The sequence below is a fragment of the Haematobia irritans genome, chromosome 1 (assembly GCF_050003625.1).
Source record: "Haematobia irritans isolate KBUSLIRL chromosome 1, ASM5000362v1, whole genome shotgun sequence".
NCBI lineage: Eukaryota > Metazoa > Arthropoda > Insecta > Diptera > Muscidae > Haematobia > Haematobia irritans.
The window spans coordinates 254,337,728-254,363,462 of NC_134397.1; the positions used below are offsets into that span (position 1 = coordinate 254,337,728).

Here is a 25,735-nt window from a genome sequence, read left to right on the forward strand (position 1 = left end):
TCTCTACACTCTAGGTTAGGTTAGGTTAGGTGGCAGCCCGATGTATCAGGTTCACTTAGACTATTCAGTCCATTGTGATACCACATTGGTGAACTTCTCTCTTATCACTGAGTGCTGCCCAGTGCTGCCGCTACTACTTCAATCGAAGTATTTTGCTTCACTTTCACAAAATTTACTACGTCACTCCTTCCAAAAATCTACTTCACTTTTTTTTCTGCTTCAAATTTTTAAATTTTTCCCATATTAGATAATTGTTTTTCCTATTCCTTTAATTACGATGCGGTTTTAATCATTGAATTATTAACCGATGTGGACCAATTTTTGCATAGTTAGAGACCATATACTTACACCATGATTTGGCACATTCAGCTGGATCGGATGAAATTTGCTTCTCGTTTATATGGGGGCTATACGTAAAAGTGGACCGATAGGGCCCATTTGCAATACCTTCTGACCTACATCAATAACAACTACTTGTGCCAAGTTTCAAGTCGATAGCTTCTTTCGTTCGGACGCTAACTTCCGATTTCAACAGACGGACGGACATGCTCAGATCGACTCAGAATTTCACCACGACCCAGAATATATATACTTTATGTAGTCTTAGAGCAATATTTCGATGTGTTACAAACGGAATGACAAAGTTAATATAACCCCATCCTATGGTGGAGGGTATAATAAAATGAATTCCATTGTTTTGTTCTCAAAAATGTATGCTACTTCAATTTTATTCAATCTACTCCACTTTTTTCCAAAATTTACTTCACTCAATTTTTCACTAGCGGCAGCACTGCTGCCCGATTCCATGTTAGTGTGTAAATATAACCATAGCGATAGGCGGTAGGCGAACACTTATTTACTTGTATTTCTTATGGGAAGCCCAAAATCCGCGACGGAATACCGTGACGGCTAGCGGCGTGTCGCTAAATTAAAACTTATTCTAACTCCTTGGCGAAAACTGGTATAGTGTTGCCATCGCTTATCAATTTTTTTAACTCACCACTAGGAATTGCTGTTGCCTGGACACGTGTAGATTATTTTTTCTTGAAATAACTCAACAAATAACAAGCAATTGTATGTTTTTATTCAACTTCATTGTTTAATATTGTCAAAGCATGCTATATTGACAACAAAAAACGCTAGGAAACGTGAAAAAGGGAATTATTCGCCGTCAAGCTTATTGTATTTGCCGTTGCGGCAAAAATGTTTCGCCTACCGCCTATCGCTATGGTTATATTTACACACTTATACGGTGTTCTCACCAAGCATGTTTTGGGGTTTGAAATGTTTTCTCTTTATAAGCACTTCAAAACGAGTCGTTTTCGCCATACTAAAAAACAAGTTCAAAACACAAGTTTTCCTCCAAAACACGTCAATTTTAGAATGTGAACCCACCTAATTTGGAATATACCCCGAATAACAATCAACCCAATAAACAAACGTTTGAAAAATGCTAAATTTCAACAATTTTTCAAACATTTTTTCAAAGGATTAGGGTAATATTCAAGTTGAGAAATTGTTGAGAAAATCGCGTTCTCAACAAAAAACAGACATTACCCTCAACAGTGAAATTCAACACATTAGCAATAATATCTCAAGTGTTCTCCTCAAATTGAAATACATCGCTACTCAATAATTTCTCAAACAGTTTTCAACAGTGAGAAAAATAAAAAATTAGCATTGTTGCGAATACTTTCAAACCACAATTTGTATGAAATTCAATCCTAGTTCTAACTGAAAGTCAATACTAAATTTCTAGGGATTTTGTAAATTTTATTATTTTTTTCGTTAACAAATATAATAATCTTAAAAATAACATTAATAATATATAAAAATAATAATATAATACCGATCAAAATGTAATTATCTTATTAAACGTATTAATAAATAAAAATATGAATACAACTTTAAATATCTTAAACATTTTTACATGTATAATTCCATTTCCTCCATAATGTTGGTGTCAAATAACTATTAATTAATATGCTGGCAATTTGAAATAATTACTATCGAGGAACTTGCTGGCTTGTGTGTTAGAATAGATTCCAGCAAGAGGAAATCACTAAATATCAACCTGATGACGGGATGTAAATTGATGTAATGCACATTTTCATCCAGAAGTTCTTGATATAGGAATTGTTGCACTTTGTTTTAGTTGGTTGAACTTTGTAAGTTTTCTGAAAACTTTTCTTTGTTGTTTCCTTCATTGGTTTTTCATCGGCCAACATCTTCCAAGAATATACCATCCAATGATTTTAGTTTTCTGCAAAACAATCGAGTTTTGTGATTTCCATTATGTTTTCATTTCACTTTTTATTTTGACTTACCAATTTGTATTTCTTCCAACTGACCACGTACTTCGTGATTTCCTCAAGAACGTTGGAGTTACAAAATTGTTGTTATTAAAATACTGGCAATTTTCAGGAACTTGATGATCAGATAATTGGAATAAATTTCCAGCAATTTCAATTCACAAAATAACAAATTAAACCGATGATGCGATGTAAATTAAACTATCGATGTGATGCGAATTATCATCCAGTAGTTGTTGATATGGAAAAGCATAAATACCAAGTTTGTTTGGTTGCACTTTGATTTATGGAAACTTTCTCTTCTCGATAAGCCACTACCATTGTTCATCGGCCAGCCTCTTAATGTGTCCAAGAACCAGCATCCAAATATTTTAGTCTTCTGCAAAGAGATTTGAGTTTAGTGACTTCCTTAAAGTTTTCATTTCGTGTTTTAGTTTTACTTACCAATTATTATAAGCAATTTCAATTGATTATTAAAAAATTTCCACATTTTTGTATTTCTTCTACGAACTTTGTTGTCCAAAGTAGTATTGAAAACCATGTGGTTTTTTCGTTGCATTTCAGGGTAGTGTTTTGTCAAAGTTTTCTCCAATTATCTTCAACACATTTTCAAAGTTTTCGTCAACATTTTGCCAAATTGGTTGTAATTCGCAAACAACTTGAAGATGTATTGAAGATGAGCTTTTTCAAGTCAAGTTGAATTTATGTTGAAAATTATATTTACCCTCAAACTGAAGAGGTGTTGCATTTGAAAAACGCTCATCCTGTGTTTATTGGGAATATATATGTCAAAATATTGAAATAAGTTTCATAAAAAAAGAATAAACAAAGGCTTTTAAGAACATGGATATGTGAAAATAACATAAAAAATGTTTTCCCTTTGCGGTCGCGGTAATTATTTGGACATAGGTTGCATATATGTGAATTTCGAGTAAATGTGTTTCCATAGTAGCTGTCAAGCTAAAACATCTCAACTCGGTGTGAACGGTCAAATGTTTTGGAAAAAACGAATGAGGAAAACGGGTCGGTGGGAACATAGCATTAAGCTCAATGACAAGGGACCTCCTTTTTACACTCTATACACAAACCGTTTTTTGTTGTAGCCTTAAATAAATTTTCGGAGGATCGACCACCGATTAGTGAATCAGCTATTTTATCGACACGATAAATAATAAGATATTGGGAAACTGACATGGCTATTTTTTTACGGTTCTTTAATAATTCATTTCACCGAAAATAAACATTTTCAATTTTTGCATTGGATCATTCCCCATCAAGTTACAATAAAATTTGCAAAGAGAAAGAAAATTATATTTAATTTTATTCTGTTTTAGCTGATTTAGTTTCGATTTTAGCGGCTAAACCCGAACTTAGCACCCACCCTGTATTTACCTGTTTTCGACATGGTGGGGTTCCGTAAATTCAAAAAATGTTGGCAGGGTCTATATTGCTTTACAACAAAGCAAAATTTAAAATCGTATACTCGAAACATAGGTAAATTTGTGTGTACTGATATTGAATCCAGAACACCTCAGTGCAAATTTGAATTTTGATAAAGATATATTTCTCGATTCACCCACCTTAAGGCCGGTACTCTGTTCGGTTTTCGCGTTGAAACTCCATACAAAACCAAAAAATGCGACAAATTTGCGAAATTTTTTCCATTTGTGATACTTTGTTTTTTCGTGTTGAAAAACTGACGTTTATAGCACGGCGCCATTTGCAATGTGAATTAAGAAATAATTTATTTATTAAAAACTATTTGTGCGGGTTTATAAATCAAACACGGACCATATTTTTGTTCCGAAACTATACAAAGGAATATCAGATCAATTGCCCAAGGAAAAATAAAATGTTATTTTGTAAAAACAAGCAACACCACCAACTTAATCCAATATCGCTCCCTGTAAAATAGCGCTCCAAGCTACCTAAAAAAACGCCGCTTTCTATGTGCGAAATAATGGTTTCCATAAAAATTTTTCGCAAGAATGAACATAGTAACGGCCTTAAAGGCCGGTGTCCGTGTTTGATTTATAAACCCGCACAAATAGTTTTTAATAAATAAATTATTTCTTAATTCACATTGCAAATGGCGCCGTGCTATAAACGTCAGTTTTTCAACACGAAAAAACAAAGTATCACAAATGGAAAAAATTTCGCAAATTTTTCGCATTTTTTGATTTTGTATGGAGTTTCAACGCGAAAACCGAACAGAGTACCGGCCTTTAAAGCCTAGATGCACTTTTTTTCCATCCCATAAGAAATCTATAGGTATTTAAGCTAATGAAATTTTCGATTGCAAGCTAGTATGCAACTCTATCGATAAATCTTTTACTAGTGTTGTATTTGGAATTCAAATTTTAATCATTAGGTGTGAAACCCCTCGCTAATGAAACCGTTAACAACAAAATACAACACTGCTTCAACACCAGCTGCTTGCACACCCACCACTGCCCCACATACCCCATACACACACACTCCGGCAAAAAGCAACAAGTTAGTTTTTGCAATAATACCTTTATTTCATTCTTGCATTTCTGCCGGTCGGATGTTGCGAGCAGATATTTCGTACTATAAAATTCAAATTTAATTCATGTTTTCTTCAATAAAAAGTGTAACTATTAACGGCAATTGGCGAATACTATATCGAATTTTAAAGTTTTAAGTGTAGTTTGTTAATTGAAAAAGTTGTCATAATTCGTAATACATTTTTGTGCAAGATCATTTTTGCTTCAAAGTTGTTTGTTGTATTTGTTTCAAGAAGACAGATTAAAGAATCAATGATAAATAAAGTGAATGGTAATATATTTAATTAATTTACTTAGGAAACGTAGTATTTCAATACCATCCTCATTTCAAAATTAGCCAAAGATCCAACTATAGATTTGCGAATTTCATCACAATCCACATTCACAACGGAAGGACCAAACCAAAACCACCAACTCCAACCCCAACATAAAAATCCAAGTGCCATAGGTAACATTCACAGCTCAGCCAGCTCGTTGGAGGACGGAGAGAGCGGTGAAGAAGTTGGTTTACTGGAGCAGGAAGTCTTTAGTCGTGGACGACGTAGGATAGCAAGATGATTCAAACAGGTGAAGCTGAGGGCAGCATCATAAATGGTGTTTGTGACCAAATAAATTTCCCATGTCATACAAATGCTATGGAAAATGGAGATTTGAATTTGGCGGAGATTTGTAATATGAGGTAAGGTGATCCCTTTTATGTATACCTAAAATCCAGTTATTTAAAATGTGATGCTGTACATCGTTGTGTGTTGCCAATTCCAGCTTTGAAGATTTACTCTCCCATCAGTGTCAAGGTGAAAGCACGCTACCTCCTATAGAAACGGTTCTACCTCATTATGAATATAATAATACTATAACCACCACCTCGATGACTCCACCACCTTCAATACCTCCTTCTCCTTCCATATTTGCTCCAAACACGGCAATTGTCACAAACACAACAGAACATCAAACGCAACATAATCTTACTAAAACATACACTGCGAACTTGAACATGAATCAAATGAACCCCAACATGGGGGCCAATGCCAACATACAGCTCCAACTGCCCATTTCAAATCATATGTTAGCATACACTAACAACATACTGTCCACAAATACACAGCTGATGAATATTGTGGATCGTAATTCGTAAGTATAATTCTGATTTTGTTTTGATCATCGTATTTATTTCGTTTTGTTTTGGTAGGCACTTTTTCTATTTTGAATTTATTGTGATTTACAGTATTGTATTTTTTATCCATTGGTATTAGGTATCATTCACAGTTTTCTTTTGCATAAATAAATATTATAATTCAATAAGAATTGAAAATCGATAAAAAGTTCATTTAAGTTCTAGGTTAGCCGCTAAAATCTCAATTTTTTCACGATTACTTTTCTTTAATAATCCATTTTAAAGAATATAAATTTTTAATAATCGTTACTCAAAAAATGTACTTTCAAAATTTGGAAAAAATCTGCCTTTTTAAAGCCGCATTTTAAATTATGAAAATCCAAATTATTACAGTAGGTAACGGATATAAGCACATCTCATTTACGAACAAAAAAACATTTAAGAAAATGTTATCGAAATGCCATCCCTCGTGTTCCGATATTCGGAATCGAAAATTGTAAAATTTTCGTTTGGAAATAATTTTTTAATTGGATCAATTCATATTTTAATTGACTTTCAACTACGTTCTAATTGATACTATCCTTTCTGTGATTGAAGACATTGCAATTAAAAAATTAATTGAATCAATTAATTTTATGATTGAATCAGAAAAACAATTTTTCTGTGTTTTTAAAATCTTGCTAATGAATTAAATGCATGAACAACAGTAAAACACCCAAAACTAATGGCGTTTTCTTTTCTTGTAAAAAATGCACACTTTTTTTGCATTTTGCCCGGAAAATGTACTCTTTGGGTTCTTTTCTAAAAAACAGGCAAAAGTGCGAAAAGCCTTCGAATTCTGTTGTGAAAATAGCGCCACGCATAGAGGCAAATTACGGGCATTTTCGGCACTGCCAACAAACGAGAGTGCTGCGATTGCCCTGTTTCCTTCTTTGAATTCTTTTCTGCCCGCTGAAATGATAGCATTTTTTTAGGTTGCTGGTAACATTTTAAAAATGCGCATTCTGTACAGACAAAATGAAGGCAAAGCACTTTTTTCAGAAAAGAAAACACCATAAGTTTTTTTTTTTAATTTATTTTATTTTATTCTATGGCAAAATGAAGTTATTACATTCTCTTTGTTTTTTTAATAAAAATATTTGAAAACTGTAAAATGAAATTTTTATAAACGAAGTTTTATAAATTATATTCAAGAATTTTCTTATATCCATATGTATGCTTAAAACAAACTTTTTCTTATTAACAATAATTTTCATAACTGAATTTTTATAAAATATATTCATATAACAAGGAATTTTCTTATATTCATTATGTATGTTTTAAATAAAAACACGTTTTTTTTTTTTGATTTTTCTGATTTTCTTGTATCCGTTATCTACTGCTTATATCCGTTGGACAGATACTAAGTCAACTTTTGACATGTGTCCAACGAGTTTTTTAAACTACAGTAAATAAATCCTTTATGAGACAATAGGTTTGTTCGCGTACTTTTCCAGTAAAAAATATCCAGTAAAAACCAGCAAGAGAGTAAAAACCGTTTTTACTCTCTTTGCTTTGTTTTTGCTCTCTTGCCACAAAAAGTACGCGAATGCCATCCAGTAAAAACTTGCAAATAAAACAGATCAGGTGATTGTATTATATGTTTCAAATACGTAAACCAAGAAAAATGAATAAAAGAAAATTGGACGTAATTTGCTCACCGGGAACATACAAAAGAATTTCTTTCGGTAAGTATGATACAAGAAATAAATAAATTCAAGAAAATGTAACTTTCGGACATTTTACAGATGAGGAATACCAGCAAAATGTGGTGGACGAAATTGCTGGTGATAGTTTTGAGGAAGTAGTTTTCACCCAGAGTGAAGATGACTTTCTTTACCCCCACCAAGAGTTCCACGTTGAAAATGAAGTCATCACTTGCACCAACGACGATGAAGGAACCGGGAAGTCCGTGTGGATTGAGCCAGCAGTAAAATTTTTGATATCCAAAGTGAAAGAATTACGGCCAAAAGTGGGAAAATCGGCCAGCCTAAAAAATAAAAAACAAATGTGGATAAAGATTTCAGAAGAATTGTGTTCACTTGGATACAATTTCAATTCTCAACAAGTGGAAACCAAGTATTTCAGTTTGGAACGGAAATACAAACGCACACAACTTTACAACTCTAAGACTGGTCGGAATAGGCAGACGTGCCCTTATCAAAGGTAAATTAAAAAATGCATGCACATGTTTGTTAAGAATCTAATACCATTATGTCCTTTCGTTTTGCAGCGAATTGGACGATCTTTTGCAGGAAAAAAAGTCTATAAATCCAGATTTTGTACTCGACAGTGAAGCGGAAGTGTCTTCGGCGGATTTAAAACTCATAGAAGGCCCAAATATAACTGAAACAGGTACAAAAATTTCGTTTGGAATTTTAAGGGTACGCCTTACACGGAAAAAATCGTCCTATTTCGAAAATAATTCGGTTAATGACGTTTTGTTATTATTTATTCTAATACCTCATTCACATTACAATTTCAAAATCCACTTTTACTAGATTCAACTGTCATTTGCCTTATAAAAAGTAGATTTCAAATCTGAAATGTAGATTTTGAGTGTAATGTGATCCTATAACAAATTTCAATGTCGATACATATTCTTTGAATGCGTCATCATTCTATTGTAATATTTATTGGTAGTAAAACGATACCGTCCAGGACTAATTTGTTTCTCAATTTAGATGTAGATTTATAGATCACAATGCCAGCAAGCCCGTAGCAATACGGACTTGAGTCTTGGGTCCACTTAACCAGGTTTTTCATGTTATAATATTTTTTATATTTTTCGAAGATCCATGTAGTTCATCATCAAGAAAACGGAAAACAGCCCTTCAACAATTCATAGACATGTCTGAAGAACATGCAAAAAAAAGAGAAGAGAGTGATGCAATTCTACAACAAACATTAGAACAAAGTATGAAACAAAGAGAAGAACGTGCCGAACGAAAAGAAGCTCTGGAGAAGAAGAAAGTGGATTTGCTTGAAACCCTAGTGAACATATTGAAAAAATAATTTGTTTATCAATACTTCCAAGATATTTAATTTATCAATTTCTAACTTACAGTTTAGTTAACCAAAATGAACATTTGGTATTTTCACCATATTTCTAAAATTTAAAATACAACATGAAAATTACAAAATATGTTTTATTTAGTGAAATGAAATAGTTTTAAAATAATTTTCAGTGTAAATGAATTTTTTTATTTTTTTCTATTTCGTCTTTGTAATAGAAATATTCACAAAAAATAATTAACAGTGCAAACAATGTTTCTTTCTATAAAAATAAATAGTATTACTCTATGTGAAATAAATACAGTAATCCCTCGTTTTATTGAAATTTATAGTGAATTTTTAGTAATTTGAGGTCCCTGAATCCAAATCTGCATTTATTTTTTTCTATCAGCTCGATTTTTCGAGATATACCGTTATGGCCAAAATTAAGGCACTTTCGCTACATAAATTGGAATAACTTGAAAACAGTTCAACATATTAAATTAAAAAATCAGAAAATCGCTAACAATGTTCTCTTTTAGCCGTCTTTCCTTGAACGATATCTCCAAAACTACTTGAAAAATTGAAAAACAATGTAAAGACGGCTAAAAGAGAATATTGCTAGGGATTTTCTGATTTTTTTAATTTAATATGTTGAACTGTTTTCAAGTTATTCCAATTTATATAGCGGAAGTGTCTTAATTTTGAACATAACGGTATATCTCGAAAAATCGAGCTGATAGAAAAAAAAAACAAATGCAGATTTGGATTCAGAGTTCTTAAAAACAATATTCATATAAGGTAGATAAAACAAAAAATTTAACGACGTAAATCGAAACAACGTAAATCGAGGGATTGCTGTATTCTCTAGTCGATATGATTACCTACTATATTTTTAAATGTAGAACTATAATTAAAAGTTAAATAAATTAAAATTAATTCTTTGTAGTAAGTACATCTTGTATTGATTTTGATATTGCGTTTCGCACGTCATCTCCACGCGAAATGTTGTCGTTATCTGGATAATCATCCATAAAATCTTCTTCCTCTTCCTGGAATGCAGTTGGCTCAAAATGCATACCATCTTCGTTAGCAATGTTATGAAGAACACAGCAGGCTCTTATAAAATGGCAAAGTTTTCTCATTCCTCGCAATTTGCAGTAGTATAACTGCCGGAATCGTTGCTTTAGTATTCCAAATGAGTGTTCAATTTTAATTCTACCAGTACTCAGTTTCATATTGAACTCTTTTTGAGCCTTTCTAAGATGCCCGTTGTCCTTGTAAGGTGTAATGATGTATTTATTGCAAGGATATGCTGAATCACCTAGTAAATAATAATCTGAAAATAAAGAATTAAGGAAAGTCTAAACTTGTAGACATGTCCAACCTCCACAATATGACGGTAACTTGTTATATATTGGTGAATTCTTCAGAACCCAACTATCGTGGCATGATCCAGGATATCCGACAAATACATTTATGAAATTATTGCGTTCATCACATATTCCCTGTAAGCAAACTGTTACGTTCCCTTTTCTATCAATATATTCATCTTTTCCAGATTTTGGTGGGTCAATGACTACATGGGTACCATCAATACAACCTGTAATTGGAAACATTGGATTAATAATTTAAAAACAAAACTGTACAAAGTTCTACCTATAGCTTTTGGTATCATACATTTCTCTGCAAAGTATTTAGATGATTCCTCCTTCTTTTCATCTGACGGCCATCGTATAATTTCTGGACTCAAACTGCTAAAAAACAAAGACACCCTATTTATTATAGCGCTTATTGTTGAAAGGGACATATTGAATCGATCAGACAGATCTCGAAAACTGCAAGATTCATGACCAGCAAACCATAAAAAACATAAAACTTGAACATTTGCTGGAATTCGTTTATCGGAACGAAGCATTTCATAGTGGGGCCATTTGGAAAAGAGATTTGTCAGCGATTCATAAATTTCTCGTGAAACTCGAAAGTGGGAACGAAATTCGACGTTATTATATTTTGGAACTGTTTCTTCTATATATGATTTGATCGAATTTCTCCTATTTTTTTCTTGGAATATAGCCATGCCTTTATGGAAGATGTTGCTTTCCCTTCTTAACATGTGTATAATAATTTCATTCTCCTCATCCTCACTCTCCGATGATGATGATTCCATTAAAAGCATTACGGTGGCTAACACAGCAGTTGCAGGTCCTTTAATTATTTTGTATAATTATCTTTGTAATAACTCAAAAAGCTAATGTATTTACCTTGCATTTCTATGGAGTGGGTACCATCCCCAATCGAATGTTCTGTAGTAATTTCCATTTGTCCGGGGTTTTATAACTGGTACTTACAAGTTTTGTTAAAACTTACATTGACCACAGCAAAAAGAGTGTATCTTTAAATAACTTGTTTACAAAATGAACAGCTGATTCTTACAAATGGTAGGTTTTGCAAGATTTTACTGGAGAAAAAATCTCTAGCAAAAACTTGCAAAATATTTAAGCTAGAACTGTCATTTTTTCTCTCTCTCTGACTCTCTTTTGCTGGCTTTTTGATGTAAACGAACGACTTCCAGTAAAAATTTGTGATAATTATCAAAAATTATGGGGTTCTCGAACGGAGCTAATGTAATATCAATTCTTGACCTTCTCTTGGTGTCCTCGGCTATAAGAGGTCCCCCATTGAATTTAGTGCATACTCGGGAAGTACTCATTGACAGAAAGAAATTAACCATTGAAAAGATCGACCTTGCAAAACGTGAAAAAGTAAATTTTCGAATCTAAATTTCTTTAAAATTTGTTGGGTGCTATTTATAAAGGTTTATGTTCCCATATACGCATGATAAAACTACTACTACAGTCAGCTGTTCACAGCTGAATACATCCAACTGTCAAAAACATTTTTTGTTACTATTGGTTACATTTTACATTCAACAGGTTACTATTATCAAAAACATGTATGGTTACTATTGGTTACATAGGTAACTATTGGTGAAAACTAAATAAGTAAAAAGGCATACAATTATAGATATTTTTTGCAGATTTTATTATAACTTGATGGGGAATAGCCCAAAGCAAATTTTCACAAAGTTTGTATTCCTTAAAATGAATTATTAAAGAAAAGTAATCGTGCAAAAGTTACGATTTTAAGCTGAGTACTATGTTGGCTTTTCAAGCTGAAAACCACCTTGTTTTCACGGTTACTTTTTTTTGATTAATTAATTTAGAAATATAAAATTATTTGCAAACAATTCCTTGGATCTTTTCCATCCATTACTCTACCAAATATAATCGTCTTCATAAGTTTAATTGTACTTTTAGTTTAGTGTTTTGGTGAAAAAACCGAAAGATATATGTATGCAAGTTTGATATTGGAACAATATTCAAATATCTTTAATTCCCTCGTTTTCGTTGCTCTGTTAATTAATGTGGTAACACTAAAGCAGGGTACGGGATAAGAAGTTTAAAAATACACTGGCAACCCTGATCAAAGTTGTTTACTTTTCTTTTTGACTTGACGCTGCTATCAAAATCGGATAATTGTACAAAAGTTTTTAATTTATTCAATAATTTATTTTGATAATTATTATAAAATGGGTAAAAAGAGTAATCGGAAAAAGGCCGCCAAAAGCGAATTGGAGTAAGTTGTAGACATTTAATTTTTGCAAATATTCGTCGAACAATTGTCAAATGGAGAACATTCTTAATCAAATTCACCAGTTAATATCTATAGCGTTGTTGTTTATAAATCACTTATTATATCGTTCCAATATGTTTCAGAATTTTGACAGATGGAGTCTGAAAGACATCCTTTGTAAAAAAGAAAGATGAGTGCCAGCATCATTTAAGATAAGATGTGGATATTATGCTAAGTGTATTGAAAGTCCAGGAATCCTATCAAACCTATGCATATAAGCATAAGGAAAGAAGAGGATTACACTAAAGTGACTTTATTCCGTATCTTAGAGTAAGACAATGTGAGCTACCATTGGCATAGCTAACAATTTTTCTTTGGGAGGCTGGGTTGAGCCATCCTGCACATCATTGAGATTTTCGGCTGAGAATTTTGAAAAATTATATGTACATAATATTTAGACATATTGTGCAAGCAATTTAGGGAGGAAAGTTTATTACAATGGCTGTCATTAACCTTCAACCTTTACGGGGGAAATTGCGCTTAGATGAGCAAGCCCAGCAATCTTTTTGGGAGTCGAATCAGTGACCCAGGCTAATCTTTATTTAAATCAGAGGGGTTATGTCTTCCAATGCTTGTCCGATATAATATCTCATTTGTCTAGTCAATTTGTTTTATCTCATTCAAAATTACCGTTTGTAACCCACCGAAGAATTAATTTTCGGGAATATATATTTGTGATCATTTTGCTGTTATAAAATGACCCAGTTATGTCGATTTGTCTGTATATTTATTTATTTATTTATTTATTGAATCATAAAGTAATACAATGTCAATAAATATATTATTCTTAGCAAGTACCTGAGCATTAAATAATTCTAGATTTAATGACTATTTTTAGTCTAACACTAAAACTAAAACTAACGCGGCTCCTCAGTCATAACAACAAAAGTTTATGATATTAAGATAAAAAGGGGTGAAGTCCCATAATTAGGTAGCCCAATATAGTAACCAGTTCAATTAAGAGAATGCAAAGGTAGGCATACTAAAAAAAAAAGACTTGAAAAACATTGCTACAATGTGAGAAAATCCTCAGTTCATGAGGCAGCACATTCCACATTCTAGCAATTCTCACAGTAAATAGAAATCGGGCGGAGATCTTCAGGTGCAGATACCACTCTAGTCTTGGGAATTGGAACCACACGTGCCTTAATAAATTTAATGGGAATCCCATCTATACCGACACAGCGGAACGAAAAAGATGAGTCAACATCTTCCAAAAGCGTAAAATCAATATCACTGTCCATAGATGGTGATCCACTTGAAAAATAGTTATTAAGAATGTCAACATCCAAATCAGTCGATACGGTGTCACCACCAACACATCCTGAACCACGAAGAACACTCAATAATCCAGAGCTATCCAAATTACGAAACAATGCAGAAAAATGTCTACGCTTCGCCTTACGAATAACTGACTTCGCCCTATTGCGGTATCTGCAATACACACGCCAGTTTTCAGGCGACCGATCAGTAACATAGGAACCACACAGTCTTCAAAAATGTACAGTAGATGCATTTGTTCATTTTTATACCCTTCACCACTACTGTGGTACAGGGTATAATAAGTTTGTGCATTTGTATGTAACGCCAAGAAGGAAAAGTCTGAGACCCATCGTTTAGTATACCGATCGTCTTAGAATTAAATTCTGAGTCGATTTAGCGATGTCCGTCTGTCTGTCTGTCTATCCGTCCGTCTGTTGATGTATTTTTGTGTGCAAAGTACAGCTCGCAGTTTTAGTCCGATTGTCCTAAAATTTGGTAGGTAGTCCTGTTTCGGCTCAAAGACGATCCCTATTGATTTTGAAAAAATCGGTTCAGATTTGGATATAGCTGCCATATATATTTTTCGCCGATCTGGTCATAATTGGCGTGTATATTAACCGATCTTCCTCAAATTCCGTACATCCGAATATTTTATGAGTCTCGAAAAACCTTGCTTACACTTGCACGAAATGCATGGTAAATCCTCCTGATAATTCGGATGCAGCTTTTAAACTTGAAATGAGGAGAGAGTTTACAAGTTTTAAAGATTCCCTACGGGTTCATGCTGAAGAGATGAAGAAAGAAAATATGGCATTAAAAGCTACATTTGAGGCTACAATAGCAGAAGTTAGAGGAGAGCTGGCAAAAGGTCTTCAAGAAATAAAGGTTGATGTCACAAATTGTAACAACTTGGTTGCTTCTCATGATATCGCCAACAAACAAAAATTTTTTGATATGGAGCTTCAAAATCACGTTCTCCAACACCGATTGAACAGACTTGATGTGGTCATCACAGGCCTCTCTGATAAATTAGATGGCCTTAAGGACATAATTGTGTTTTTGTGTGCACACTTCGAAGTTGATGTTACTCCAGCGGATATCGTAAATGTTATGTACATCAGGCAAAGGCATGCGATTCTCGTGAAATTTGCTGATATTGGCAAACGTGACCAATTAATGGCTGCATATTTCAAATCAAAATCTCTCAGGGTGTGTGATGTAGTTGGTGGGACCGATGAAACCCGTATATATTTGAACGATAATCTTTCCACTCTGGCTATTAAATTACAACAAACGTGTAAAAGGTTAAAAAATTCTAAAAAAATAACCGGCTACACCATAATAAACCGTGAGAAACTTAAAGCCAAAATAGTTACGAAAGATAATGAAACCAAGTACTTTAGTTACCAACAATGTATAGATATGTATCACACATAGAGAATCTGGTAAAAATTTAATCAGTAAAAATTAAATTTATTTTTCCCTTTTTTTCTAATTAACTAACTATGTATATAGTATCAATTAATCTAGATATAAATGTTTTTCGTTTATTCATACATCTAGTACCTATATAATGAATTTTATGTACATAATAATTAATCTATATATTTTTTTAGTACGCACAAATCATATGCCATTTAATTTTTTTTTTAGCATTAATTTCATTTAAGGCGAATATACATATGAATTTCATTGAAACTATTATTATAATGAATCTTATAATTCAAAGTGTCATTAGGTTTAAAAATTGGATCCCCCTTCTGCTTGAGTATTGTTTGATAATAGATGACCCATAATTACAATCTCGGACCCATAGCCAGCGATAACTCCGTACTGAAGAACTTCTCCTCCTCCTTTTCAGGGAACCTTAATATTGGTCATGTAAATGCTCAAAGTTTGAGTCCTTCTAATTCTAATGCTAAAATTGAAGAATTTAAGAACACATTTTTTGATTCAGGGTTAGATATTATTGGCATTTCTGAAACGTGGTTCAAACCTGATATCTTTTCGAGTTCTTTGAACATGCAAAACTATAATTTGGTAAGAAATGATCGGCCTGACAATATTAGTGGAAATTTGCATCCCAGAAGAGGAGGAGGCGTATGTCTCTATGTTTCAAAAAAGCTTCGCTACAGGATAGTGTATCGGGGTAAACAATTTGGCTCTTGTGAATCCTTATTTATTGAGGTTTTTGGGAACAATGCTTCTGTTATTGTCGGAATAGTTTATTTGCCCACGGGTAGGATTGATATTTTTGAGGATATGCATAATTGCCTATTTGACCGGTTTACGAATACAATTGTCATGGGAGATTTTAATGTTAATTTATTTGATCCTACAAAATCATCGAACTTTCAAGCTATGACATCCAGATATGGCCTTGAATGTGTGCATAACTGTTTACCGACACATCTCCATATACACAACAATAGTACATCTTTACTTGACCTTTTTCTTGTTAGTCAACCATCTCTTATAGCACATAAAGCTCAATTGCAGTTTCCGTTTTTCTGTTCTTATCATAGTTTCATTTATTGTTCGTTTAAATTTTCACCCACTTCTCATGAAACTTACATTGAGTACAAGGACTATAATAGGATTCATTTCGATGTCTTATTAAATTATTTCAACCAGCTTCAGATTTCTTCCATTTTTAATACGAACGATGTGGATTTGCAGCTATCGGGTTTGAATTGTGTTATTGATGACTTGCATAGTCTTATTCCGTTATCTAGGAAAAAGGCTAATACTGATGACTGTGGTTGGATTAACGACCGGTCAATTAAAATTGCTAGGCGTGAGAGAGATGTCGCCTATGGTGAATACCTTCGAGATCGTTCGGAAGGAAATTGGAAGATATACTGCAGGCTGAGGAATAGGGCTAAGGCTACCATCCGAAAAGCTAGATCGAGACATGGACGTGCTATTTTTGGTGGGACTGATAATTCCCTTATTTGGAAGAGAGCCCGTGAGCTTGGATTTGTTGGTAGGGATATTCCCGATATGAATGCTGATGAAATTGAGTCTATTGCTACAACTTTTTTGGACAATCTTGTTCCTAGCAATGATAGTTCTAATATTGATTTTGACGAATTTGTTGAAAATATTGAATCATTCTCCTTTCGATCTGTCTCAATTGATGAACTAGTTTCTGCTGTTGATGCTATAAAGTCAAATGCATTAGGCCATGACGCCATTCCTATTAGTTTCATAAAAAAGATTTTTCCACTAATTTCTCCCATGCTTCTTCATATTATCAACACCATATTTACGGTTTCTGAATTTCCTTCGAAATGGAAAATAGGTAGAGTAGTGCCTATTTCTAAAAATGGAAATCGGATGAGCAACGATTTAAGACCGATCACTATTCTGCCCTCTATGTCGAAAATACTTGAGAATATAATGAAATGTCAGATCCTGGAGTATTATGATCGTTATTCTCTTTTCCATCCTTTCCAATTTGCTTTTAGGAAGAATTTTAATACGACTTCTGCACTACTTTCTTTAACTGAAGCAATTAGGGAAAATTTGGATAGGAATCATTTTTGTACACTAGTCTCTTTGGACCTTACTAAGGCTTTCGACCGTATTGATCATATTACCCTGACGAAGAAATTGTACCACAAATTTAACTATTCTAGAACGGCCTGCAAATTAATTTATTCTTATCTTTCTGATAGAAGGCAGTATGTGTCATTTAACGGGGTTAATTCTAGTATCGGCGTTGTTACATCAGGCGTGCCTCAGGGGTCCGTTATGGGACCAATATTGTTTCTGTCCTATATTAATGATATCATATCTCAGATAGAGAATACATTTTGTCAGCCTTATGTATTCGCTGACGATATCTTTATTTTGTTAGGACCAAATGCTTCTGAAACTTTAATCAATGATCATATTAATAACTTTATAGGAATAATGAATGATGATGGATTAATGATCAACCCAGCTAAATCTAAAGCTATGCATTTCCACACAAGAACTCGCAATGCTTTATGCCCTCAAATTGTTATAAATAATCAGATAGTTGATTACGTGGATTCTCTTAAATGTCTTGGGGTTATGCTTGACCCGAATCTAAATTTTGATGTTCATTTAAATTATTTATCAAATCGTATTTGCCTCACTTTAAGAAAGTTATACCAATTGAGGGCTTATACTCCGAGATATATTCGTAAAAAATTGGCCCATGCTTTACTTATGTCTCTTGTAAACTATGGCATTGAAATATTTTCTGGAACGTGGTCTTACAATTTAGATAGGCTAGAGAGAATTGTCCACAGAATTGTCCGCTATATATATGATGTTAAATGGTATGATCATGATCGTATTCATGCATGTACTTCTGATTTTCTTGGTTGCACTTTTCGAAATTACTTGAATTTGCGTACTGTTCTGCATTTTTTTAAGATTATGCAATCTAGAAAACCAGAAGTTCTTGTAAATAAATTCTCATTTATAAATTCAACGCGTAATGTTCAAATTGATGTCCCTATGATACATTCCTCGATATATGAAAAGTCTTTTTTGATTCGAGTTCTTCGCTTTTGGAATCATTTGCCTAATTCACTAAGAAATTTTTCCTTTTCTTACCAATCATACAAGAGTAATATTTTGGATCATGTAAATGACACACATTCTTAATGAGTTACAATTTTCTTAATAAATGTGCTGGTTATTGGGTTTTTATATTATTTAATTTTGCAATACTTTGTGGTTGGGGGACCAAGTTTTAATTGTAATGTATTTATCATTGATAAGAAATTTACCATTAAATTAGTTATACTACAACTTAGTCGTAGTAGTTAATCTTACAATACATGTATTATAGGCCTTATTAGGCTTCCTATGTATTGATGTTTGAAATAAATTGAAATTGAAATAAAAAAAAAAAAAAACTTGCAAAATATCATCCAAATCGGTTCAGATTTAGATGTAGCTCCCATATATAGCTTTCGCCCGATTTACACTCCTTTGTCCACAGAGGCCAATTTTTTGCTCCGATTTAGTTGAAATTTTGCACAGGGAGTAGAATTAGCATTATAGCTATGCGTGTCAAATTTGGTGGAAATCGGTTCAGATTTAGATATATCTCCCATATATAGCCTTAGCCCGATATACACTCATATGACCACAGAGGCCAATCTTTTACTCCGATTTAATTGAAATTTTGCACAGGGAGTAGAATGAGCATTGTAGCTATGCGTGCCAAATTTGGTTGAAATCGGTTCAGATTTAGATATAGCTCCCATATATAGCTTTCGCCCGATTTACACTCATATGACCACAGAGGCTAATTTTTTGCTCCGATTTAGTTGAAATTTTGCACAGGGAGTAGAATTAGCATTGTTGCTATGCGTGCCAAATTCGGTTGAAATCGGTTCAGATTTAGATATAGCTCCCATATATATGTTTTTCTGATTTCGACAAAAATGGTCAAAATACCAACATTTTCCTTGTAAAATCGCTACTGCTTAGTCGAAAAGTTGTACAAATGAATCTAATTTTCCTAAAATTCTAATACATATATATCGAGCGATAAATCATAAATAAACTTTTGCGAAATTTCCTTAAAATTGCTTCAGATTTATATGTTTCCCATATTTATACCCTTCACCACTACTGTGGTACAGGGTATAATAAGTTTGTGCATTTGTATGTAACGCCAAGAAGGAGTAATCATAGACCAACCTTTTAGTATACGGATCGGCTTAGAATTAAATTCTGAGTTGATTTAGCGATGTCCGTCTGTCTGTCTGTCCGTCTGTCTGTCCGTCTGTCTGTCTGTCTGTCTGTTGATGTATTTTTGTGTGCAAAGTACAGCTCGCAGTTTTAGTCCGATTGTCCTAAAATTTGGTACAGGGTCCTGTTTCGGCTCAAAGACGATCCCTATTGATTTTGGAAAAAATCGGTTCAGATTTAGATATAGCTGCCATATATATTTTTCACCGATCTGGCCATAATTGGCGTGTATATCAACCGATCTTCCTCAAATTCCGTACATCCGAATATTTTATAAGTCTCGAAAAACTTGCAAAATATCAGCAAAATCGGTTCAGATTTAGATATAGCTCCCATATATAGCTTTCGCCCGATTTACACTCATATGACCACAGAGGCCAATTTTTAACTCCGATTTAGTTGAAATTTTGCACAGGGAGTAGAATTAGCATTGTAGCCATGCGTGCCAAATTTGGTTGAAATCGGTTCAGATTTAGATATATCTCCCATATATACCTTTCGCCCGATTTACACTCATATGACCACAGAGGCCAATTTTTAACTCCGATTTAGTTGAAATTTTGCACAGGGAGTAGAATTAGCATTGTTACTATGCGTGCCAAATTTGGTTGAAATCGGTTCAGATTTGGATATATCTCCCATATATAGCTTTCGCCGATTTACACTCATATGACCACAGAGGCCAATTTTTAACTCCGATTTAGTTGAAATTTTGCACAGGGAGTAGAATTAGCATTGTAGCTATGCGTGCCAAATTTGGTTGAAATCGGTTCAGATTTATATATATCTCCCATATATAGCTTTCGCCCGATTTACACTCATATGTCCACAGAGGCCAATTTTTAACTCGGGTTTAGTTGAAATTTTGTACAGGGAGTAGAATTAGCATTGTTGCTATGCGTGCCAAATTTGGTTGAAATCGGTTCAGATATAGATATATCTCCCATATATAGCTTTCGCCCGATTTACACTCATATGCCCACAGAGGCTAATTTTTAACTCCGATTTAGTTGAAATTTTGCACAGGGAGGAGAATAAGCATTGTTGCTATGCGTGTCAAATTTGGTTGAAATCGGTTCAGATTTAGATATAGCTCCCATATATATGTTTTTCTGATTACGACAAAAATGGTCAAAATACCAACATTTTCCTTGTAAAATCGCCACTGCTTAGTCGAAAGGTTGTAAAAATGACTCTAATTTTCCTAAACTTCTAATACATATATATCGAGCGATAAATCATAAATAAACTTTTTTGAAGTTTCCTTAAAATTGCTTCAGATTTAAACGTTTCCCATATTTATACCCTTCACCACTACTGTGGTACAGGGTATAATAAGTTTGTGCATTTGTATGTAACGCCAAGAAGGAGTAATCATAGACCAACCTTTTAGTATACGGATCGGCTTAGAATTAAATTCTGAGTTGATTTAGCGATGTCCGTCTGTCTGTCTGTCCGTCTGTCCGTCTGTCTGTCTGTCTGTCTGTCTGTCTGTTGATGTATTTTTGTGTGCAAAGTACAGTATTTTTGTGTGCAAAGTACAGCTCGGCTTTCGCCGATTTACACTCATATGACCACAGAGGCCAATTTTTAACTCCGATTTAGTTGAAATTTTGCACAGGGAGTAGAATTAGCATTGTAGCTATGCGTGCCAAATTTGGTTGAAATCGGTTCAGATTTATATATATCTCCCATATATAGCTTTCGCCCGATTTACACTCATATGTCCACAGAGGCCAATTTTTAACTCGGGTTTAGTTGAAATTTTGTACAGGGAGTAGAATTAGCATTGTTGCTATGCGTGCCAAATTTGGTTGAAATCGGTTCAGATATAGATATATCTCCCATATATAGCTTTCGCCCGATTTACACTCATATGCCCACAGAGGCTAATTTTTAACTCCGATTTAGTTGAAATTTTGCACAGGGAGGAGAATAAGCATTGTTGCTATGCGTGTCAAATTTGGTTGAAATCGGTTCAGATTTAGATATAGCTCCCATATATATGTTTTTCTGATTACGACAAAAATGGTCAAAATACCAACATTTTCCTTGTAAAATCGCCACTGCTTAGTCGAAAGGTTGTAAAAATGACTCTAATTTTCCTAAACTTCTAATACATATATATCGAGCGATAAATCATAAATAAACTTTTTTGAAGTTTCCTTAAAATTGCTTCAGATTTAAACGTTTCCCATATTTTTTTACTAACATTGTGTTCCACCCTAGTGCATTAGCTGACTTAAATTTTGAGTCTATAGGTTTTGTAGAATTCTATCAAATTCTTCCAGATCGAGTGATATTTAAATTTATGTATTTGGGACAAACCTTTATATATGGCCCCCAACACATTTGACGGATGGGATATGGTATCGAAAATTTAGATCTACAAAGTGGTGCAGGGTATAATATAGTCGGCCCCGCCCGACTTTAGACTTTCCTTACTGGTTTTTTACTAACATTGTGTTCCACCCTAGTGCATTAGCCGACTTAAATTTAAAGTCTATAGATTTTGTAGAAGTCTATCAAATTCTGTCCAGATCGAGTGATATTTAAATGTATGTATTTGGGACAAACCTTTATATATAGCCCCCAACACATTTGACGGATGTGATATGGTATCGAAAATTTAGATCTACAAAGTGGTGCAGGGTATAATATAGTCGGCCCCGCCCGACTTTAGACTTTCCTTACTTGTTTTTTATATAGCCTCCATATAAACCTATACCCGGATTTTTCTTTTTAAGAATAAGAGAGTCGCACCATATTCTTGAGATTTTAATTGTATTTGTAATGAAGACACCAATTTTGAATTTTGAGGGCATTGAAGCTGCAACTTTACGATCTGCAACCGTGTTTCTAGCCATAGAGAGGAATAGATAACAAAAATATTGATGACCCATCGGTGTTAAACGCTGTTTGACAGTTCCCAAAATGAATAAACCAAGAAAATAGGGGAAATTAAAAATTCTCTCTGAAAATCGTTTTCACAATTATCCTATTTTTATCCACAATTTGAAAATTTTTGGTAAACCCGTTGATTTGCAATCAGACGACTGATGGGTCATCTATGGTATACGATAGTTATCTATGATTTTATCCACAATTTGAACATTTTTGATACACCAAATGATTTATAATCAAAATAAATATTCAAAAGTATTTAAAAATTCTTTTACCTTCTATTTCTAGATCAAAATATATAGGCAATAATTACGATTCAAGTTCCTTGGATGCACTAAATAATATTACTCAAGCTTCGAATGATGATTCTACAGCCTACGTTTCCGATACCTCAGATACTGTGGATGCATCGGAAAATGAAAACTTGTAAGTATGAAAGAATAGAAACAGATATAGAAATATTTATTTATGTCGATATTTTTCAGAACTGACGAACCATTTACATATTTGCAAAACTTGAATGTAAGTAATAGTCGATTTTATGCTTTAACATCAGTGATTAATATGGAGCTTTTCGTTTATTTACAGTCAGATAATTTGATGAAATTTAGTCAGGTAAGTCTAAATTCGTAATACTTCAACAGCAACGGTGGCATCTTAGGCCACAATTGGTAAGCAATTACTGTTAAATGGAAATCTTACTATTGCAAGGCATGTCCTATGTGATACTTCTCTGCATTATGAGGGTTGCCTTTTATATTTCGGAACGGAACCAATTGTCGAAGCACTTTTGTCCCTTTCTTTTACGTACGAGAATAAAAAGAAAATATTCAGTGCCAAACCAGAGAAGGATACGAAATCGATGTTTTGAATGATCAAAAATGTTTGAGAGCTCGCATTGTCGAGATGAAGAGTGATCCGTATTCGGCGGTTGGTTTTCCTGATTTCTTGGAAGACAACTGACAGACAAATGGTTGCAAATCCACGATTCATCTCCTGCCACAATGTCATAGACGTGTTTCGAAGCATCACGATCGTATTTTTGGAGCATTTCTTGACCATTGGACACGAGCCATTTTTTGAGCAATCCAATTACGATTTGGTTAGGTTAGGTATAGTGACAGCCCGATATTTCAGGGTCACTTAGACTATTCAGTCCATTGTGATACTACAGTGGTGAACTTCTCTTTTATCACTAAGTGCTGCCCGATTCTATGTTCAGCTAAATGAAAAGGACCTACTTTTTATAGCCGAGTCCGAACGGCGTTCCACATTGCAGTGAAACCACTTAGAGAAGCTTTGAAACACTCAGAAATGTCACCAGTATTACAGAGGTGGGATAATCTAACGCTGTTGGTGTTTGGTCGAAACTGGGTTCGAACCCACGACCCTGTGTATGCAAAGCGGGCATGCTAACAATTGGTGGCTCCCATCCAATTACGATTGCTACAATTGGTTGAATTCTATTAAAAATGGTAGATGTTTTATTGTTTGGTAGATTGGTAAAATTGTTATTCTTCCCCCACTATGAAGTACTTTAGAAAATTTTATAGAAATAAAATTTTAACAAAATTTTATATAGAAATAAAATTTTAACAAAATTTTCTATAGAAATAGGTTAGGTTGAAGAGAGGAGTCGGATTTCTCCATCTCATGTCATATGACATACACCTAGGCCAGAAATCGGCTTGTTGTGCGCTCTAGTTTATAATTATAACCCCATGTCTATTTTAAGAATTCTGTGCTTTCGACGAATTCCTTGTTTCCATTTTACTCCCTTCAATCGGTTTAAATTTGGAATGTTTTCGACTCCCAAATGTTGGGACCTGTATCTTGAAATGCCGGGCAGTGACACAGATAATGTTCAAGTGTCTCTTCGTCCTCTTCACATGCCCTGCATAAACTATCATTTATTACACCTATACGGTGCAAGTGAGCCCTGAGGTCCAAGTGTCCCGTGATGATTCCAATAGCCCTTCTGATCTACTCCTACTCTCCTTCAGTAGTTATTTTGTTTTATCTTCATCGGTATCTCCCCATATGATCTTCGTGTTCCTTCCGACTATTTCACTGTTCCATAGCTCTACATGTGCTCGCTTCGCCCACACTTTTAACTCGGACCGGGTAGCCCCAAAGGGCTTGGGGTTATCCAAGTTTACTTCCTCAGCTTCCTTGGCTTTTATCGCTAGGTCATTCACATGCTCGTTTCCATCCACCCCACAGTGAGCAGGTACCAAGATGATTCTAATAGAGCCATACACGGAGTGGGAATATATTATATTTTTGCATTCTAAAACGGTTCGTGATTTAACCGTATTGGATGCTATAGCTCGTATAGCCATCTGGCTATCGGTGAGAACATTTACATTTATAGCCTTGTGTTTGTGCTGCTTGCAGAATAGTTTTATGGTCTGGCAAGCGAAAGGAGATTTCGGTGCCAGAGTCTTCTAAGTATACCCCCAATCCCGTTCTATCGCTCCGTCTGTGTAACTTTTGTTACCATAAGGGGCTTCCATAAGGGTTCCGTTAGACCATGATTGTCTCTCCGGTCTGAGAATTTCACACTCGGTCGTTAGCGTTTCTTCAGGTATGCGATCATGGAGCACTCCTAAATCAGCCGTCTCTCCTATCGTCACCTCAATTATCCTTTGATGGTTTGATCTGTTCCCCATTTGGTGCCATTCTCCCATCATCTTGAGTCTCATTGCTGTCATGGCTGCTTCACTTTTTATCTTTATCTCTATAGGTAGGACGTTTAGAATCATTTCTAGCGCTCTAGTTGAAGTTGTACTCACAGCCCCGCTTACACCAAGACAACATGTCCGTTGGACCCGTTGCAGGGTTTCTACGTTACATTTCTTCTCGATTGATGTCCACCATACTACCGATGCGTACGTCACCATAGGTCTTATTACGCTGGTGTATATCCAGAGCGACATTTTGGGATTTAGTCCCCATTTTGAGCCAACGGCTCTTCGACATAGTGCACAACATCTGTGTGCTTTCTCTGCCCTCTCCTTGATGTGGCGCTTCCAATTCAACTTTCTGTCAAGGACTACTCCTAAATATTTCTATATTTAGGAGTAGCTATAGAAAAAACATTTTGACAATATTTGCTATAGAAATATAATTTTGAGAAAATT

The 25,735-nt window shown here is 34.2% G+C and overlaps 2 protein-coding genes and 1 long non-coding RNA gene across 4 annotated transcripts in view; 2 read left to right on the forward strand and 1 right to left on the reverse strand.

The window, feature by feature from the left end:
* Positions 1-1,888: 1,888 nt before the first annotated feature.
* Positions 1,889-3,088, reverse strand: LOC142219651 (uncharacterized). Its single transcript, XR_012717692.1, has 3 exons — positions 2,757-3,088; positions 2,328-2,691; positions 1,889-2,263 (listed from the first exon to the last, which is right to left on the reverse strand). It is a non-coding gene; the product is annotated as an uncharacterized LOC142219651 (long non-coding RNA).
* Positions 3,089-4,852: 1,764 nt separating this feature from the next.
* The window catches only part of p53, a 61,361-nt gene continuing 40,478 nt past the window's right edge, over positions 4,853-25,735 (forward strand). Inside the window, exons 1-6 of one of the 2 annotated variants that reach the window (XM_075290018.1) lie at positions 4,853-5,111; positions 5,178-5,519; positions 5,603-5,971; positions 22,881-23,018; positions 23,078-23,114; positions 23,181-23,207. In XM_075290018.1, the coding sequence (XP_075146133.1) occupies positions 5,395-5,519; positions 5,603-5,971; positions 22,881-23,018; positions 23,078-23,114; positions 23,181-23,207 (696 nt within the window). In that variant the 5' untranslated portion in view covers positions 4,853-5,111; positions 5,178-5,394. Of the gene's footprint in view, positions 5,112-5,177; positions 5,520-5,602; positions 5,972-12,480; positions 12,627-22,880; positions 23,019-23,077; positions 23,115-23,180; positions 23,208-25,735 lie in introns of those variants that run through there. The other variant, XM_075290028.1, reaches the window with a different exon arrangement.
* LOC142220717 (uncharacterized) lies at positions 7,453-9,939 on the forward strand. Its single transcript, XM_075289996.1, has 4 exons — positions 7,453-7,681; positions 7,742-8,159; positions 8,227-8,348; positions 8,788-9,939. Exons 1-4 carry the CDS (start codon positions 7,594-7,596, stop codon positions 9,006-9,008), a joined length of 849 nt encoding a protein of 282 aa, XP_075146111.1. The 5' UTR covers positions 7,453-7,593; the 3' UTR covers positions 9,009-9,939.

Bases quoted from the DNA above. Each gene is read 5' to 3' on its own strand.
- LOC142220717 (XM_075289996.1), top strand. From the start codon at position 7,594: ATGTTTCAAATACGTAAACCAAGAAAAATGAATAAAAGAAAATTGGAC. The intron at 7,682-7,741 runs GTAAGTATGATA...GACATTTTACAG, and splicing joins ATACAAAAGAATTTCTTTCG to ATGAGGAATACCAGCAAAAT. The intron at 8,349-8,787 runs GTACAAAAATTT...TATTTTTCGAAG, and splicing joins CCCAAATATAACTGAAACAG to ATCCATGTAGTTCATCATCA.